An 18,223-nucleotide genomic window follows, 5' to 3' on the forward strand; every position below is an offset into this window, starting at 1 on the left:
CTAAGTCTTCAGAATAAGATGCTTGGATTGAATGGCCCACACACAAAACACACACAAAAGGTTTTTTAATACTTACTGTATATAGACGTTGAAGAAACCAGTCATCTTGTGCTCTGCAGTGATTCCAGTGATCTGCAACAGATAACAACTCATATCCTCATGGGTGGATCTTGATTCAGAAGTATCCATGACTGCTCTCCATCATTTACCAACAGTCCTGGCTCACTGGGGAGGTCCCAAATGATTGGAAGTTGGTGAATGTCACACCAATTCACAAAAAGGGACAAAAGAAGGACCCAGGAAACTCCAGGCCTGTCAGCCTGACCTCAGTGTCTGGCAGGGCTATGGAGCAGATCATCCTGGGGGCAATCACACAGCACCTGCAGGATGGACAGGGGATCAGACCCAGCCAGCACAGGTTTAGGAAGGGCAGGTCCTGTCTGACCAACCTGATCTCCTTTAATGATTGGGTGACCCACCTGGTGGATGAGGGGAAGGCTGTGGGTGGAGTCTACCTGGACTTCAGCAAAGCCTTTGACACCATCTCCCATAGGATTCTCTAGGAAAAGTTGTCAGCCCAGCGCCCAGACAGGAGCACTCTGTGCTGGGTTAGGAACTGCTGGAGGCCCCCAGAGAGTGGTGCTGAATGGTGCTGATCCAGTTGGTGGCTGCTCACCTGTGGTTTCAACCAGGGATCAGTGCTGGGCCCAGTTCTGTTTAATATCTTTATCAATTATTTAGATGAGGGGACTGAGTTCACAATTAACAAATTTGCAGACAATACTAAGCTGGGGGGGGGGGGGGGCGGAGAGTGTGGATCAGCTGGAAGGCAGGAGGGCTCTGCAGAGGGACCTGGACAGACTGAAGAGTTGGGCTGATTCCAACAGGATGAGGTTCAACAAGGCCAAGTGCCGGGTCCTGCACTTTGGCCACAACAACCCCATGGGGAGCTCCAGGCTGGGCACAGAGTGGCTGAGAGCAGCCAGGCAGAAAGGGACCTAGGAGTCTGGATTGACAGGAAGCTGAACATGAGCCAGCAGTGTGCTCAGGTGGCCAAGAAAGCCAATGGCATCCTGGCCTGTATCAGGAACAGTGTGGCCAGCAGGTCCAGGGAAGGGATTCTGCCCCTGTACTCAGCGCTGGTGAGGCCACACCTCAAGTGCTGTGTCCAGTTCTGGGCCCCTCAGTTCAGGAAGGAGATTGAGGTGCTGGAGCAGGTCCAGAGAAGAGCAAGGAGGCTGTGAAGGGATCCAGCACAAGTCCTGTGAGGAAGGGCTGGAGAACTGGGGGTGTTCAGCCTGGAGAAGAGGAGGCTCAGGGGAGACCTCATCACTCTCTACAACTCCCTGAAAGGAGGGTGTAGCCAGGGGGGGGTCAGTCTCTTCTCCCAGGCAGCCATCAGTAAGACAAGAGGGCATGGACTTAAGCTCTGCCAGGGGAGGTTGAGGTTGATATTAGGAAAAAACTTTTTACAGAGAGGGTGATGAGGCATTGGAATGGGCTGCCCAGGGAGGTGGTGGATTCTCCGTCCCTGGTGGATTTTAAGAAGAGATTGGATATGGCACTCAGTGTGATGCTCTGGTAACCACAGTGGTAGTGGATTATGGGTTGGACTTGATCTCAGAGGTCCTTTCCAACCTGGCTGATTCTCTTATTCTGTGATACTTCTATCCAAGCTGTCAGTCACTCAGACAGACAATCATTTGTGAAATACGCGGTTTGTCAACTCCCCTCTTCCATTTGGACATCTTAAATTTGCTACAAACGTTTATTTTAATATTCTTGTAGTCTAAATCTAACAAATAATTTTCGGTATTTTGCATTGCTTCTCTGCAGGCAGAGTGTTCAGCCATTTTTTTCAGCTGCTTCTATTAGAGTATATGCAACCGAAAAGGGTCATCTTTACAGCCTCTGCTTTGATTCACATTGTTCTTGATATTGTGGTTTTGTGCTGAATTGGCTTTTTGTTGCTTATTTAATCAGACTTTTTAAGGCAGCCTAATTTACAGATTGGGCATTTGTTCCCTATAAAGAGGTCACATTTTCTTTTACAGCATGAGCCACAAATCTGACATCTGTCCCCTGCACTGTTCACCTGCTTGTTAACTTCATCATTCCTCAGTTTTTCATCTTTCCATGCTAGTAAACAGGGAGGAAATCCAGACATGACTTCCAGGTCTCTTGGTTGGTTGACAGTTGTGTAGTCCATGAGGTGTATCACAAAAGGACAACCTCCAGAGAACCCCTGCCTGTCTGGTCCAAATTACCATCCCATTCTGCACTTCCCTTTATGTTTTGTGAATACAAAGAAACATGGAAACTGCTGTTGTCTGCCTCTTCCTCACAGACTGTTCTTTTAATTCTCCTGATGAGGATGGTTGGAGCCATCCTCAGGGGCATTTTGGGTCCGTGCTTTTCATTGCTCATACTCAGAGAACCACTCAAACCAGAGAGGGCATGCAGGCAGTGCTAGAGGGAGCTCAAGCATCACCAGCAAAATGTTGCCACAGCATTCACGGGAAGTGCATTTGCTTGGTCATACACGTAGGATGGGCTTGTGGACCACCTGATGATTTGTGATCCCCAGTCCACCCAGGTGAACTTCCTCACTGTTCTGTGTGACTAACAGGATCTCAGGTGGTTTTTTACAGCTCTGCAAATGTACATTCATTCACAGGCCTGTTTGTACAGTTGGTTCTCCAAAGCCTTTGAAACTTGAGAGAGAATGAAGGAGGGAGCAAGAGGAATAATGAATTTGCAGTTGCTCTGGCTTGAGAAGAGGGGAAATTAAAAACTGTTTGCATCTGCTGTTTTTGTCACCCACTAATAGGAAACTGATCAGAAAGAAGCTCACCCATGCTCCTGACCAGAGGCAGTGCCATGCCTGAGAGATACTAGTCGAACCTTCACATTGATCTAGGCAATCTGTTTCAGGTTGTTTTGCTGTCCTTGCAAATAGAAAGGATTTTCTTCCCTTACGCTTTAATATTCACAGCTTCCACTTTGTCCATTATTTCAATGGGACTTTGCACTTAGGCCATGAAGTATTAAAGCAGGACCTCTTATAGCTGCACTGAGGAAATTGCAGTAGCTTTAAGTTGAAGGACACGGTTGAGGATCTGTAGCTTCAAGTCACCGCACATGAGCATCCCTTGCAGATCATTCCCTCAGGTTCATGATGAAATAAAATTCTCTTTTCTGATTGCCCTCAGATGTGGACATAAAGCTTAAAAATTTATCTACCATATGCTTAGTGATATTTTGATTAATGTGGAAGGGCTCTATCTGTTTTCTGGCTTCCTTTTGAAAATGCTCACTAGCCCAACAGAATCTGTTTTTCATGATCCTTAGATGGCATCTGATCCCTTTTTAAGAACTGTTATCTCTGGCTAATAGAATCGACCTTCCCTCATTATTTTACCCCCCATCACCCGCTGTTTAAATTCTAACTCCTGTCTTTTGAAGTATATGTGATGTTCTCCCTTCATTCTTTTTGGTTTATTCTCCTCTGACCTTTTTTGGGTATAGATCCATGTGCGTCTGTTTGGGCACTACCTCCTAGACTTGCCTGAGGTAGCAGTGCAACGTAGGCAACCTTACTGAGCTTTGTTCAGGGTTCACTTCAACCTAAGCAGTATTGATCCACCTTTGGAGGCAGAGGGACTGTGCTGTGGGTCACTGGCCCTCAGCAGAAGCTATGAAGATGAACAATAGCTTTTCTCTTTTGTCCCATTCTTGTGAATTCTGCTTCAGTTCCCTTCCTATTACTCATCTCCGGCTCTGCTATTTGTCCCATCCAGGTTTGTGTAGGTTATGGTTGTTTCTAGGGGCATTTCCCAGCTTTTTGGCACTAAGTCCTGCATGTGGTTAAAAAGAAGGAGAGACAGACCATAGAATACCTAGAAAACAGCCCTGGTGACACAGATGCAGCTTTCAGCAGCACAGGATTGTAGGATATGAGGAGCCGCAGTTTGTAGGGTGTTTGGTAAAACAGAGTTGAGGATTCCTGGTCATAGTGGCCTTGTGGTTGGCCACTCTTCTATAAGAAAGAATGCAAGTTAAGACCTATCTCTTTCCACAACCCATTGTCCAGGGTGTTTTTCATTACCTTCTCTGCCTCCTGGTCTCTTTGTTTCCAAGATTTCAAGATCTCTGCCAAAAATGGACTAGATGGTAGTGTGTCATCTTTGTAATCCTAACAAATTCCTCTGTGGACAGTATGTCAATTCTTGACTCTCCAGTTAGCATGGCTTAACCTGTGTGCCTCTGAAGTTATTTTCTAGACCAAGAACACTGCTCACTGTGGTGGGTTAATTATGGCCTAAGCTGGATGAGTCAATGAATGACCCAGTCATTTACTCACTGCTCCCCAGCAAGATGGTGAAGATAATCCAACAGGCAAAAGCAAGAGGACTCATAAGCTGAGATAAAAACAGTTAATTAATCAAAGGAAATAAAAAGAAAACAAGTGATGCAAAGGCATTCACTCTCCACCTCCCACCAGCAGACCTATGCTTAGCCAGTCTCTGAGCAATTTCCTAAAACTCAGCTTTTATATCTCAGCAGTGTTCTCCAGTATCCCTTTGGTCGGTTGGGGTCCACTGTCCCAGCTGTGTCCCCTCCCCACTTTTTGTCCACCTCCAGCCTACTCACTGCTGGGACAGAGTGAGAAACAAACAAGCTCTTGAGCTGTGCAAGCACTTTTCAGCAACAGCTAAAACATGGGTGTTGTATTAACACTGCTTTGGTCACAAATCTAAAGCACAGCAGGGTTCAGGCTGCTATGAAGAAACTTAACCCCATCCAGACCTAGTACACTTACTCAAGCTGTCATCCACTGAAACCACAGTGGCAGCAGCTGGGCTTGAGAAAACAGATCTCACCAGTTACACTTTTGTGTGTATGTCTCAGAGTAGGCAGTTTTTGTGTCTTCCTGCTATTGTTGTAATCAGAACCTTCAGCACTCTGGTTATTGGCTGGCCTTTGTCTCCATGTAGTTGCCACCTTCTCTGGGATCTCTGCCTGTAGGCATCTTTGCTGTCGTAGGTGAAGTCAGCTGCAGTGATGGTGAGAATACTGGAGATTTCTTTATGTGCTGGCCACTGGCAAATTTTTGCTTCTTTTTAGGAGGGAGAGTATTTTTTCTCCAATCTAACGAGGCAAAAAAAGAATTTAAATAACACTTCTAAAATATTAGCAGTAGCAACCTAGGTGAAACAAGTGCCCCTCCAGGAAGAAGTATCATCTGGAATAGTCTCTAAGTAAATCATCTGATTTGAGATTCAACTTGGTCCCATTTCCTTGCTGTCACATCCTCTGAGTTCTTCAGTATAAAAAAACAGAAATCAGACCAGGTGAAGAAGAGGTTGGTTTTGTTTGTGCTTAGGTGAAGAGAGGTGGGAAAGAAGCAATAAGGTTTATTGAGAGGAAACCTTTGTGCCTCATATATCCCCCCCCCAAAAAAAAGAGACAGAGCTTCTATACTACTCTTTCTCTTTCCCCACTTCCTCCCCTGCCCATCCTGATTTAGTTTTTTGTGTTCTGCTCCATGCTGTGGATCAGATGGGCTCCCATTAATCCTGAGTAGATTCTAAAAATACAAATTGAAAGAAAAGAAATTGGAACAGTGTGAATCAAGCTGCAATCATCTTTCTGTTCTCTTAATGGTGGGAAAGAAAGAGAAAATCAGTGGAGACACTGTTTCACTTCTTCCCTTTCCAAGATAAATTTTTTCTGGCATTTGCAGCAGTTGTTTTCTTGATGCAGGTTTTCTAATTTATATACTTAAAAGGCACTTTAAAATTTAGACACATTAGCTTAAAATGCTTATGCAGACCATCCACCCATTTCTCTCTGTTAGTGAATAGTGCTACTCCAAACCACCTGATGAAAGAAAAATGTAGCTTGAAATCATGCTATTGAGTTCACATTGTGTTCTCACGTGTTACCAGAATCAAGGATAGACCATCCTTTGGGGGGTTTAACTGCAGAGTAAGCAGTGTGTTTACTATGTGTAGCTGCTGCCTTTAGCTGTTAATGTCAAAGTCTGCTTTAATTCATCTTAAGAAAAAAAGGAAAGGATAAAATCCTAGTGAAGATTTGAGTCTGTCTCTCTCTTCAGTGTATGTAAATGTGAATGTAGGCCTGTAGGCCTTCTTGCTCAAGTTAGCTGAGAGTAAATCCTCTTCCCTTCCCTTTCCTTCCTTTCCCTTCCTTAATTACATATGAAGTTTGGATGTTTGTGGGAAAAGAAAACCTCTCCTCCAAACTGATCTTCCTGCACTGTGTTTTTCTGGGACACTTTTCTTTAAAATATAATAAAACCCTGAGGCAGTACAAAGCATAACTCAGTTGCTGTTGCTTTAAGAAACTGCAGTGTGCAATTCTTCTTTAATCACTTCTTATGTTTTGTTCTGGTTTGGGTTTGCTGAAAAGGGTGTATCACGGACAGTAGAAAAGAATTTATTGTTGTCTTTTTTTAAAAAAAGATCGGGAAAGATCTTTAAAAAGATCATTCACTGAGTGGACTGGCAAAGAAGTTGCAGAAAACAGAAAGGGTGGCAATGTCTCCTTTTGCAGGCAATTTGGAGGGGTTTTCTCCTCTTCTTTCACCAGTTGCACTGGGGATCTTTAATTCCATCTGCTCCAGCATCTGCACTGTGCTAATGCATCTGCTTGTGGCCTTGCAGGGTGACCCCCTCACCATCCAGTTACTGGCCAGTCCCACCACCACAGTGTCCTTCAGACAAGCACTACGTGTGGACACAGTCATTGTCCCTGGATGGACCATTGACTCAATTATTCCTCTCTAGGTTGTAATAAAGAGATTACATAGATATATAGATAATAAATAGCTTGCCGAGCTAGTAATAAATCTCTTGCCAGAGAGGGACCGTACCTCAGCAGCAGGACGATGGATCTCAAGATGAGGTATTCATCACTCTTTCTTCCTGGCATTCAGTGGCCACCTGTCCTGTCCCATGGACAGCTGTACTCACAACTTACAACCTCTGGGAGCGGCTGTTGTAGTTCAATTAAATCCTTCAGCTTGCACCTTTCCTTTGCTGGTCCTGGCCTCTGAGGCTGGCTGAAATTAAACAGGCAAGAAGAAGTCCAAAGCTTCATTTTTCATAACTGACTTTTAGTTCAGGTCTCAAAGGGGAAAAAGAGGGAAGGTGAGCACAGTGCTATACTTCACAGACATCTGTTAGAACTTAAACACTGTAGTGTCAAGAAGCTATCTTTTCCAGGCCCACATCCCCAGTACCCCAGCAAACACAGAGGAACAGCCCGGCTGAATGTGACACTTCAGAGTACCTTGCAGGCTCTGCTCTTCTCATGGCAGCAGGAGCTGCTTATTTTCCCGAGTCCCTTCTGACACCATTGTAGAAGAAATCCAAAGCAACTTTATGCTGACACAAAACAATAGTAAGAGTGCTCCAGCACTGTCAAAGGCACTTGCTTTGTGCCATGGCAGTATGGCAGCAGGAGTTCATGTAATATTGCTCTTCCTACTCCTCCATCCATGGATGTCCATTGACACTGAGCATTGGCCTGAATTTTGACTGCTGAAGACAAATGAGCAATTAAAATGCTAAAATTTTGCTGCTCAGCCCACAGAAGCAGAGTCCAGGGGTGAAGCGTTAAAGGACTCTGTTCAAAAATCAAATTTATGCAGCTCAGGCATTTTTCAGTGCTGTTTTTCTTATTAAGAACCCTATTGAAATGTAGTTGTTGATCCTGGTACATCCTGCTCTTTGACTTGAAATGTTGCCCTGCTGGTTCTGGTCTTTTGTTCAGGAATTTTTGGTCATTGTTTATGTGGAATTTTTTGCATAATTTGAACAGTCACTGGACATCCAGCAGTAGTACTGTGTCTTCTCTGATTTACGTTTTTTAATGAAATATGACAGCTGTGATGCATGTGTAGGTTTTCAGGTATTCTACACAAATCCTCAGTCCCCAGCCTCTTTTAGGCATGAACCAGATCTATCAAATTGCAGTAAAATTCTGTTCTTTCTTGATCACGCCATTAATATAAAAATTATATGTATATCTACAGTAACCCACAACCAGCAAGCTGGAGAAATAATGGATAACTCCCAATAGTTTTAATTATTTTACAGTGCCTTTTGTATCTTTCTGACCCACTTTATGATTTCGAAAAATCATGGAATCACTGGTCAAGCTGGAATGAAGGCAGTCTGAAAGGACTCAGAGTTAATAGATGTAAACAAAAACAATGCAACAAGTGTTGCTCTTTTTTTCCCATCTGTTTAATTTGGCTTAGCTTCAAACTGACACAGAATGAATTCTGGAAATTCAAAATGCTCCCATCAGCATAGATGTAAGTCAAAGAGAGGTCAGCAAGTAGACAGCATGAGAATTGCTGACCTACATAGGACGAGTTTTAAGTGCGTGTTTGTTGCCCAGCTTGGAATGCCTTCCTAATGACTTATGATAGTCAAAATGGGCAAGCAAGACTTTTCTGAACATTTTGGGGTTTAATGTGTCATTTTTTCTCTAGGAAACCACTAATGGAACTAATAAAGCAAGACATTTCAAATTGAGGGTAAATTTCTGTCTTTATAATTCCCCCTGTGGAGCCTGCAAGAGGCATCCCATAGAAAACTAAAGTCTTTTTTAAAATTTTTTGTAGTTATTATTCTTGGGAAGCCTCATCTGCCCTTCTTACATCTTCATGATAACTCAGAACATGGTATATTGAATATTAAATCATACTGTAGCTTGTGAAATTTGGCTTATTTGATGTCACAGACTGATACTTCTGTGGTGTTTTCAGCAAAGCATAAAACACCAAGATGATATCCTTTAGAGAATGTATTTTTCACAGCCATGCTGGATGCAGCCCTTGGTTTGATTAACGAGCATGTTCACCGCAGAGACTGAATAAAAGCCAAGGATTATGTTCTTCTGATTCTCTTTTAACATAACTTTCTTAACTCAGCTTTCCTGCTGGTGCTTTCCAGACAGGATTTGTAAGATTTGGTCAGAAGATGACAGCTGACAGTTACCAGTCATCCAGACTTTCTCTTTCATGTCTTTCACTAAAGGAAGTTCTCCTGAAACTATCCCATCAGCTCTCATTCCATGGACAGGAAGGAGAATGCAGCCTGCTGGGTCTGACCCTGCTCACTGTCTCTTCAGCATTTGGGAGCCCTCTCCTGTGATGCTCTTCTTCCCCAGGCAAGGGGTGGAAGGACAGAGGCCATGGATTGGGTAGGAGGGTGCAGGATGGATTAGTGTCTCCCTTCATGTCCCTGCACCCCTACCTCAAACTTTTTAAGGGTCCACTTTCTTCCACAGCTCTCAAAAAAGCAGGTTCTAGAGAGATACAGTAATTCAGTTTCAGCCACACGTTGCAAAATCTTATGGAAAACCTTCTGTTTCTCTGAAGGAGTGAATTTACACCAGACTTCCTCCCATCCATCTTTTTCTGACAATTTACAACTGGGGAAGCTACACAAAGCAAAAGTTTGTCAATACTTTTTGCTTTTCAAATATCACCTTGGGGCTTTTCCTTTTAATATAGAAGTATGAAAAATGGATTTTTTTTCTGGTATGCCTGAAATTTTCCTAAGCTTCAATTAGCTAACAGAGAATTACTTTTGTTTCAGTTAATGGCGTGGATGCCTGGCTTTGTTGAGTGTTTCAGCTTCATCTTCCATTTTGTATCAAGATCAAATAATCTGCTAGAAAAACTGAAGGAGAGTGATTTACAATAATAATAACAGCGTTAATAGCTTCTCCTTAGCCTTCATCTGTTTCCTAATTGAAAGTAATTAAGGTGCTATGATTCTATAAATAATTAATAATTATATAATTAATTTTCTATCTTTGTTGAGTAATGTTTCCACTATGTGGGAGGAAACTACTTTTCTAGTTAGGCTGATATTGAATCTCTTGCATTTTAAATGTTGGACAAGAAAGGAGACAACATTATGGTTAGAAAATAACCACTTGTCTCTAAGAGAATCTCAGAAATGTTTTATGTTTTCATGAAAATGCATGTTTTATATTGCCCACAAAAACACAACATTAAAATAAACAAATTAAGTTTCCTTGCATTAGAAAAGTTCGTTTTAATTAGGCTAGTTACATACCTTTTAACAACACCAGTGTCAATTTGTGCTAATGCTACATGACCCATAACTCACACATCTGAGAAATGCTGCCTTTCCTATTGGAAATGGAACAAAATTTTGCTCCTTTACCGTAAGTTGCGCAGCATGTTGGACAAACAATGTTGTGTGCTCCTCTCTAGAGAATGAAGTATAAAACAGCTCCAGATTTTGTTTGGTGATCTCAGAGCAGGCTGAGTAACTGCAGCCTTCCACAGCTCCAAATGCTGACATGCAGGGAGATGAGACTTTGAGATATTAAAAGCCTGCTCTGTGATACTGGAGGAGATTAGTTTTTGGAATCTATTCATTGACACAAAGACCGATGCTGCGTGGAGGTTATATTTATTGTCTATGAAACCCCTGAGTTAGCTGAAATCGCATTAAGCATGGACATGCTTACATGTATTCTCTCACACTTAGCCCGCTCCCTGTGATGGTGGTTTCTTTGAGCCAGAGACAGACAACTTTCAGGGACTTGGCTTGAAAAGCTGCGTGCATTTAACAGCCTCTGTCACATTTTACAAGAGGCTCCAGTCAAGCATTCTTTATACTTGGATTGTCTAGACACTGTGATAAAGTGGGAGATGGCAAGTGGAAGAAAAAGGCCTTATCATTAATTCACTTTGCACCAAATTCTCCTTACTCTGTGCACTAATGCTGCCAGCAAAAATATAAAGGCACTAAAAAACAAACAAAAATCAAAAAACTGGTAATTTGCTAGTTTTCTATCCATGTCATTCCTAGTAATAAGAAAACCCCAAAACATTATTTTTATGAAACTACTGGAACATATGTATGCCATCTCCTGGTTTATTAATTTTTTTTCAGAATTAATATTTTAGCAATTTTATTTTTGCAGCCAATTCTAAGTCTTAACTCATCAACATGTAAATGAAGTGTGTAGGGCTGTCTTGTCAGCACTTGTAATCTGATAAATCTTACCAGATTTCAATGGAGGGTTTTTTCCCTGCTCAGCTGACAGTTTGCAAATGAGCAACAAGAAAACCCCTTTCCCATCACTGTTCTCCCAGATTTCACATTTCATATAATTTTTTTCTTTCATTCTTTCATTTTCCCATCTCCTTTTTCCTGTGTAAACACATGGGAAAAATTGAGAAACAGAGCTGGGAGGGGAAAGGGAGGAGACAATAGAGTTTCAAAGGGGGAGGGTAATGGTACAAGCCAACAGAAGGCTGCTGAGATTCTACTTTAAATAGTAAGGCCTGCATGTCAGTGAACTTTTTCACAGTGAGTAGGGTTACTTTCCAGTATGAGTCCCAGACTCATCCTCCCACCTGAAGCCTCCCTGCCCTGTCTTTGCTGATAGCAGTGAGATAAGCCATGGCTCCACATGGCCCTTGCCCTCCCTGTGGTCCTGCTTCACTCCCTGGGGTTGCTCAGAGGGCTTCTTGACTCTAGGGGAGCAGGGAAATCCTCATCTTTGAGTGACATCTCCAAATGGAGCACCTCCAGAGCCAGACTGTCCTGCTGTTGAAACAGGTAAAAACAGCAGAGATGGAACATCGTGGAATCATAGAACTGTTTGGGTTGGAAGGACCTTAAAGATCATCCAGTTCCAATCCCCCTGCATGGGCAGGGACAACCCCAACTAAACCAGGTTGCTGAAAAGCCCCATCCAACCTGGCCCTGAACACTTGGAGGGAGGAGACATCCATGACTTCTTTGGGCACCCCATTCCAGTGTCTTAACATCCTCATACTAAAGAATTTCTTCCTAATGTCTAATCTTAATCTACTGTCTTTCAGGTTCAGACCATTCTTCTCACACTATTACAACTTGCCCTTGTAAGAAGTCCTTCCCCAGCTGTCCTGTAGGCCCCTTCAGGTACTGGAAGGCCTTAAAAGGTCTTCCTGGAACCTTCTCCAGGCTGAACAACCCCAACTCTTCCATGCTGTCTTCATAGGAGAAGAACAGCTGTCTTGACTGGTTAACCATGATTCTTTTGATACAGCCCAGGATATGGTTGGCTTTATTGATATTTGCAAAATAAATTCTTCATAGATTATAAAAAACTGGCCAGGGCACCTCTTCAGCCATCACAGTCCCTGTGGGCTCACCTGGAGTCACTTTTGGTCCTGAGGGTGGACAACCTCACCAGAATAGTACCACACCACGTCTGGGCTGCAAACCCCTTCCCTTCCACGTGCTGTGACTTGAGTTTCTTGAGGGGTCCCAGCTCATGCCAACCATAGCAGCAAGCACAGTTCTGTTTTTTGTTTGTGTGAGGAGACTTAAATGTTTTCATGTTGGAACTCTGCTGGGTGAATGTGGCATCTTGAAGGAAGAAGAGAAATGCAAAAAGGGCACCTTTAGGTTAAGATCAGAGTGAGAGATGATAGACTTGTGCTAATTGGAGGCTCAGGGAAATACATGAAAATGGTTTGTTGTTCTGAACAGGCTTGTAGGGTAGTTGGAAGTATCTTCCAACTTGTAGAAAATACCCTTCAACAGAAGGCTGTTTTAAACTAGGCAGGTTGTATTTAGGAAGCAGGTATCCAGATTGTAGACTATCACAGACAAGCTGCATAATTTTTCAAGCATTAGCAGTGGAGGAATATGTTTTTCTGAATCCCATGAATTTGTCAGAACCAATTTCCTGTGTTGATGTTGGGGTAAGGCAAACAAAAACAGCCAGCCTGGCAGCTACAGAAAAATTAGGATACTTGGAAAAAGAATAGGCTTTTTATTTACCCAAAGTTACAGATATTGGCTGAAATGTGTAAATAAAATATGAAAAAAAAATTTTGCTTCCTTTTATATGTTCTATGATTTTTTTTTTTTATTCCTGCCTTATTTGTATATTCTGGATTGTATGGCAAATAATTCAAATTTTTTCAAATATTTTTCTGTTGTTACTGTTACTCTTGCAGCACCAGTGTTTAGAGGATGTTGTTTGTGTACAGCTTACATGTAATAGTCATGGTACCAGTCAAGATCAAAGGTGCATCCAGACAAGGATCTGATTCCCTAGATTCATCATGCTTAGCTTCAGAAACTCAGGGTTTGTGTCTAGATTCATTTTGAGCCCATAGGAAAGAGTTTGGTAACACACCACATGGATTATAAAATCTTACAGCTGAAAAAGGAATAGCAATACCAGCTAACAAGACTATTCTTAGAGGACTGCTTCTGAGATGGGGCCAGTCACCCTCTGCTCCATCTAGAGAGAGGTAGATATCTAAAAATAAAGAGACATTAACCAGGTCCTGGCAGTGCCCCATGAGGATGCTAAACAAGAGGTTACAAGAAATTAAAAACTTAGTGCAGCCTTTTCCAAGCTGTATGCTCTCTGTTTCCTCCTGTCCTGGATGTGGACTTGGAGGTGTTCTGCATTTGATGTGTTCATTCCTCTGTGACTTTCTTTAGTTTCTTGATTGATGTCTACCTTTGGCTGCCCCACCATCCACAGCCAGCAGGTTTTACAATTCTGTTGGGTACTGCATGAAAAGGTTTTAGTGCTTTCATTTTTATTGTACCATCTGATGAGCTTCCTTTTACTTCCCTGTGCCTTGATATCTATCTGCGTGTTGTGTCTGCGTTTCTGCCTGTAAGGCAGAGCTCCAGCAATGGAAAATGGTGTTATTGCCTTGAGGTGAAGTCAGCTCTTGTGTACCTAGCAAGGTCAAACATGAACCATGATCTAAGTGCCTCGCTCTGTGTTTCTGGGGTAGACTTGAACATCTCCAGATACACTTTTTGGCTGAGTCCTTTGCCAACCCAGTTGTGCTCTTCTGGCAAAGGGTGAGCAAGAGGGGTTTCATCCTCTCCCCATCTCCATGGCAGGAGAGCTGCAGGCAGAACCTCCTTCCCCAGGACTGGATGGGAAACCCCTGTGAAGAAGATTTTGTATGAGCTTTTCCCAATATGTTGCTGTTTATATTCAAACCACTGTGGGAGTTTTCCAAAGTACTTAACAAGCAGTGAACTTATTTTGATCCTTGTCATATGTGGGTTTGGGGGAGATTTGGTGAACATCAATGTATAAACAGCTGTCCTTTCCTTCTTGTCCCAGGATTTTAGATAATGGGCTGTGTGCAATGTAAGGATAAAGAAGCAACAAAACTGACTGATGAGAGGGATGGCAGTTTAACTCAAAGCTCAGGCTACCGCTATGGGACAGATCCCACTCCGCAGCACTATCCCAGCTTTGGTGTGACTTCAATTCCAAACTACAACAACTTCCATGCCACAGGAGGCCAAGGACTGACTGTGTTTGGTGGAGTCAATTCCTCCTCTCATACAGGGACTCTGCGTACAAGAGGAGGAACTGGTGAGTTTTGAAGTCGTCTTCCACTACTCTCACTGAGTATCAGTCACCTAACTACAGCAGGGGCATGCCTGTGTCTCAGAATGCTGCTTTTGGGAAGAGCTATTTCATGAAATAGTACAAAGAACTTAAGCTGAGTCTTCAGCCCTACCTTTGCTAACTTACAATTTCTAGTTCACTTGGGGTTGAGAAAATATGTTTAAGTGCCCAGTTTGTCTGACTGACTGCCTCATCCCTCTACCAGGGAATGGAAAGTGTGGTCTGAGCCATGTCAAATAGTTAAGAGGAAATACTCAGCATAGCTATGTCTAAACCCTCTCTTCAAAACCCCTTTACCTGCATGGGATCCTCTACGCTGTGTATGGGTAGCAAACCAAGAGGACTGATGGTTCTACAAGCTGCAGGCAGTGGAATGCCCACTGGCTCCATAAAAGCACAGGGAACAGAAGGGTTGTCCAAAATGTAGGAGGCTTCTGTTTGTTCAGCCTGGAGAAGAGAAGGCTCTGAGACCTGATAGCAGCCTTCCAATTCATGAAGAGGGCCTACAAGAAAGCTTGGGAAGGACTTTTTACAAAGGCTTGTGGTGACAGGACAAGGATCTTTTAATTGGAAGAGGGGAGATTTAGGTTAGACATTAAGAAGAAATTCTTCACTGTGCCAGTGGTGAGACACTGGAACAGGCTGCTCAGAGAAGCTGTGGATTCCCCTGCCCTGGAAATGTTCAGGGCCAGGTTGGATGGGGCTTTGAGCAACCTGGTGTAGTGGGAGGTGTCCCTGCCCATACACAGGGGTTTGAACTAGATGATCTTGAAGGTCCCTTCCAACCCAAACCATGCTGTGATCCCGTGATTCAGTTTATGTTGCTCCTCAAGTACTGGAGTAGCTTACATTTGGTTAGCCACCTTATTTCTTGAGGCTCCTTTGCCTCCTGTTTTTTGTGATATAGTCACAAATCTTTTTCTTTAGGTGTAACTCTTTTTGTGGCGCTTTACGACTATGAGGCAAGAACAGAAGATGACTTGAGTTTTCACAAAGGAGAAAAATTTCAAATACTTAACAGCTCGTAAGTTTTCAGATTGGGAATATGCTTTTTTATATTTTTAAACTTATAATGTTGACAATTACATTTGTCTGCTTATGTTATTAGTAAAATCTAATGTCCGGTATTCAAAACATGTAGGTGTTTTACTCTATGCTTACTTATACATCTTTGCATTTAGATTACTTTTTAAAAGTGCTTTATTATTGGAAAAAAAAAACAAACACATGCAGCTTTACTTCAAAAATAAGTGTTAGATTGTGTGATTCACTGCTTACATTTCACAGTAAACTCAAGTTCAGAGAAAGTACCAGCTCTGTACTTTACCAGTAGTCACAGATTTTGGCAGGGCATGTACTAACATTTTTTGCAATCTTCTGCAAGTATCTCTACACAGAAACAAGCTAAAAACTGATTCACAAAACAGACATTACCCAGACTCGGTACCAAGTTTAAAAGTTTGGGGTTTTTTAAAGGTAGGTGATACAGTTAGAACATGCTTGGAAGATCAGTTAACTGTACTGCATTTGGCTTGAAAACTACAATTCCGTCTTGAAGATCATCAAATTAAAATTAATTTTCTTATCTTCTCATAGAAAAAAATCCCTTAGCAATTTAAAAATAACATCTAAAACTGTTGTGCTACTGACCTATATCTGAACATCTTGTAATTTTTGGCTAAGTTGAAGGCTCTATTTTATGTTCAGTGTTACTATCATGTAGAAAATGAGGTAAAAATGGGTTAACAACCAAGTATGTCACTTTCTAGAGGCTTTGTGGTACTTCTCTCATCTATTTTTCTTACACATTGTGACAGTGAGGCAAATATTTCCCTAGTGCAGCTCCTGTTAATTTTAATAGAACTCCAGGGTTGAGTTGGCTCAGTGTGCGTTGAAGTTAAAAAAAATAATCAGGTAATTCTGTAGAATATTCCATGAAGCCATGAAGCTGAAGAGCTTTGATGTAGATGAAAGCACAGAAACTTCGGTTACAACTTGTAAAGGGAGCAGCAGTTTAAAAAGCTCTCTACTTGTAAATTAGCACTTGGGAAAAAAAGCCTTTTTTGTTCACATTGCCTGCTGCTTTCCTAGCCTTGCACAAACTCTACCATAACTTGAAACAAGTTTAATGGGTTATAAATTTCTTACACACATCAGTTGATGAAGTCAGGAGGTGCTCACCAGGACTTGTGGAACAATCACACTTCAAGTTGGTAGGACAGAGAAATTCCACCATGTGTGGGCAGTAGTAGGACATGCATTTTGATGCAGGTAATTATTGCCTGGAGGAAGGTTTTCTAAAGAAAAAAAAAAGAAAACAAGCATCCACTGATTATCTTGGAGGACTATAGAAGCTCAGTTCCCATTGTAGTTAGCTCTGTCTGCTTATAAACATAGACTTAACCACATTCCTAGAGTACTGACAGCCTGGCTGGAAATCTCCAGAAAGCAGCTTTTCTGTGAGAATGCTTCCTCTCTTAACTTACCTCAGAAATTATATGAAAGAAGCCTGTCTGCCAGTGCTGCTTGCAACCAGAAAGCACCTATGTGCCTAAAACTACTTTGTGTGTAATTTTTTGCAGTGTTTGGATTTTTTAAGCTCTTAATAAACGAAATTTGATTTGCACTTTGGATTAAAAGTTCTCATCAGCAATACCTGAAATGACGTACAGAGACTATGCCTGGGATTTGAAATCAGACATTATATATACCAAGGGCAATCTGGGGGAAAGAAGCACCTGCAGAAGTGGTTCAGAGCAGAGCCTGACTTCAGGATTCATAAACACTCAGCCACCCCCTGCATCCTCACCACCACTCCCACACACCCTGGCTAACACCATTTACTATTTTTCTCCTGCCTCGGTTGGGTGTCTAAAATTAAGAGCTTTGAAAAAATGTCTGCAGTCCTCCTCTTTTCTGGCAGTGCTTTGAGAGATTCAAGCTTATCTGTCAAAGCAGAGGGGGTTGTTCCCGATGTTGTGATCATGGATGGGACTGATCTTCTTCCTCCCTAGATATGATAAAATACCTCCATCTAGTGGACTGTGTGCACAGTAAGAAGAAATGTAGTGGTAAAAATTATCAACCACAGTATGGCATAATCTCTCAGAAATATTCTACAACAACATATAGGGGAAAGGGATAGCACTTCAGCTGGTAAAATTAGGGACACCAACAGACAGGGCCATTTGTCTGACATATGAATGCACAGAAGGTGTATTAAAATAGTGTCAGCTGCCAGCCCCTAAAGAAGATACTTGTTCTTCACTTTTTTAAACTGTAGAATTTGAATCCTCCTTTCTGACTAATCACAATTGTTTTCTAGTTGTTGTACATCTATTTCAACTGTTAAAGCCAGGGGAGTTGAAAATTTAAAGAGCTCACGTCACCAAAACCTTCCCTGTCAGTAATAGCTTATACAATATGTTTTCTGCATCCACTTGCTTACATGAGAGGCTATATTCTCTGGCCACGTTTGATAACAGTGTTTTATTTAGTGAACATTTCTCTGTTTTGCAGAGAGGGAAACTGAGAAAAAAATTCTAAGCAATCCAGAAATAGAAAAGAGAATACTTATTAGTAGTGGTAGGAATTAAACATCATTGAATCTAGTGCTGAGAACGAAATACAAATTGCTAAATCCCAAATCATTGCATCCTTTAAAAAGCTGAGAAATAAACTTCTCTTAAAGCTGTGTGTTCTACAGCAACATTCATTGTTTGAAGGGCAGTACCATGTCCTGTATGACAAA

The 18,223-nt window shown here is 42.1% G+C and overlaps 1 protein-coding gene across 6 annotated transcripts in view; it reads left to right on the forward strand.

Moving 5' to 3' along the window:
- Positions 1-18,223, forward strand: part of FYN (FYN proto-oncogene, Src family tyrosine kinase) — a 137,512-nt gene that overhangs the window by 85,024 nt on the left and 34,265 nt on the right. For all 6 annotated transcript variants that reach the window (XM_071741155.1, XM_071741157.1, XM_071741154.1 and 3 more), the window contains 2 exons: positions 14,179-14,436; positions 15,400-15,496. In XM_071741155.1, coding sequence (XP_071597256.1) covers positions 14,190-14,436; positions 15,400-15,496 — 344 coding nt within the window. In that variant the 5' untranslated portion in view covers positions 14,179-14,189. The remainder of the gene's footprint in view (positions 1-14,178; positions 14,437-15,399; positions 15,497-18,223) is intronic.

The sequence above is a fragment of the Heliangelus exortis genome, chromosome 3, assembly GCF_036169615.1.
Source record: "Heliangelus exortis chromosome 3, bHelExo1.hap1, whole genome shotgun sequence".
In the NCBI taxonomy this organism is placed as follows: Eukaryota; Metazoa; Chordata; class Aves; order Apodiformes; family Trochilidae; genus Heliangelus; species Heliangelus exortis.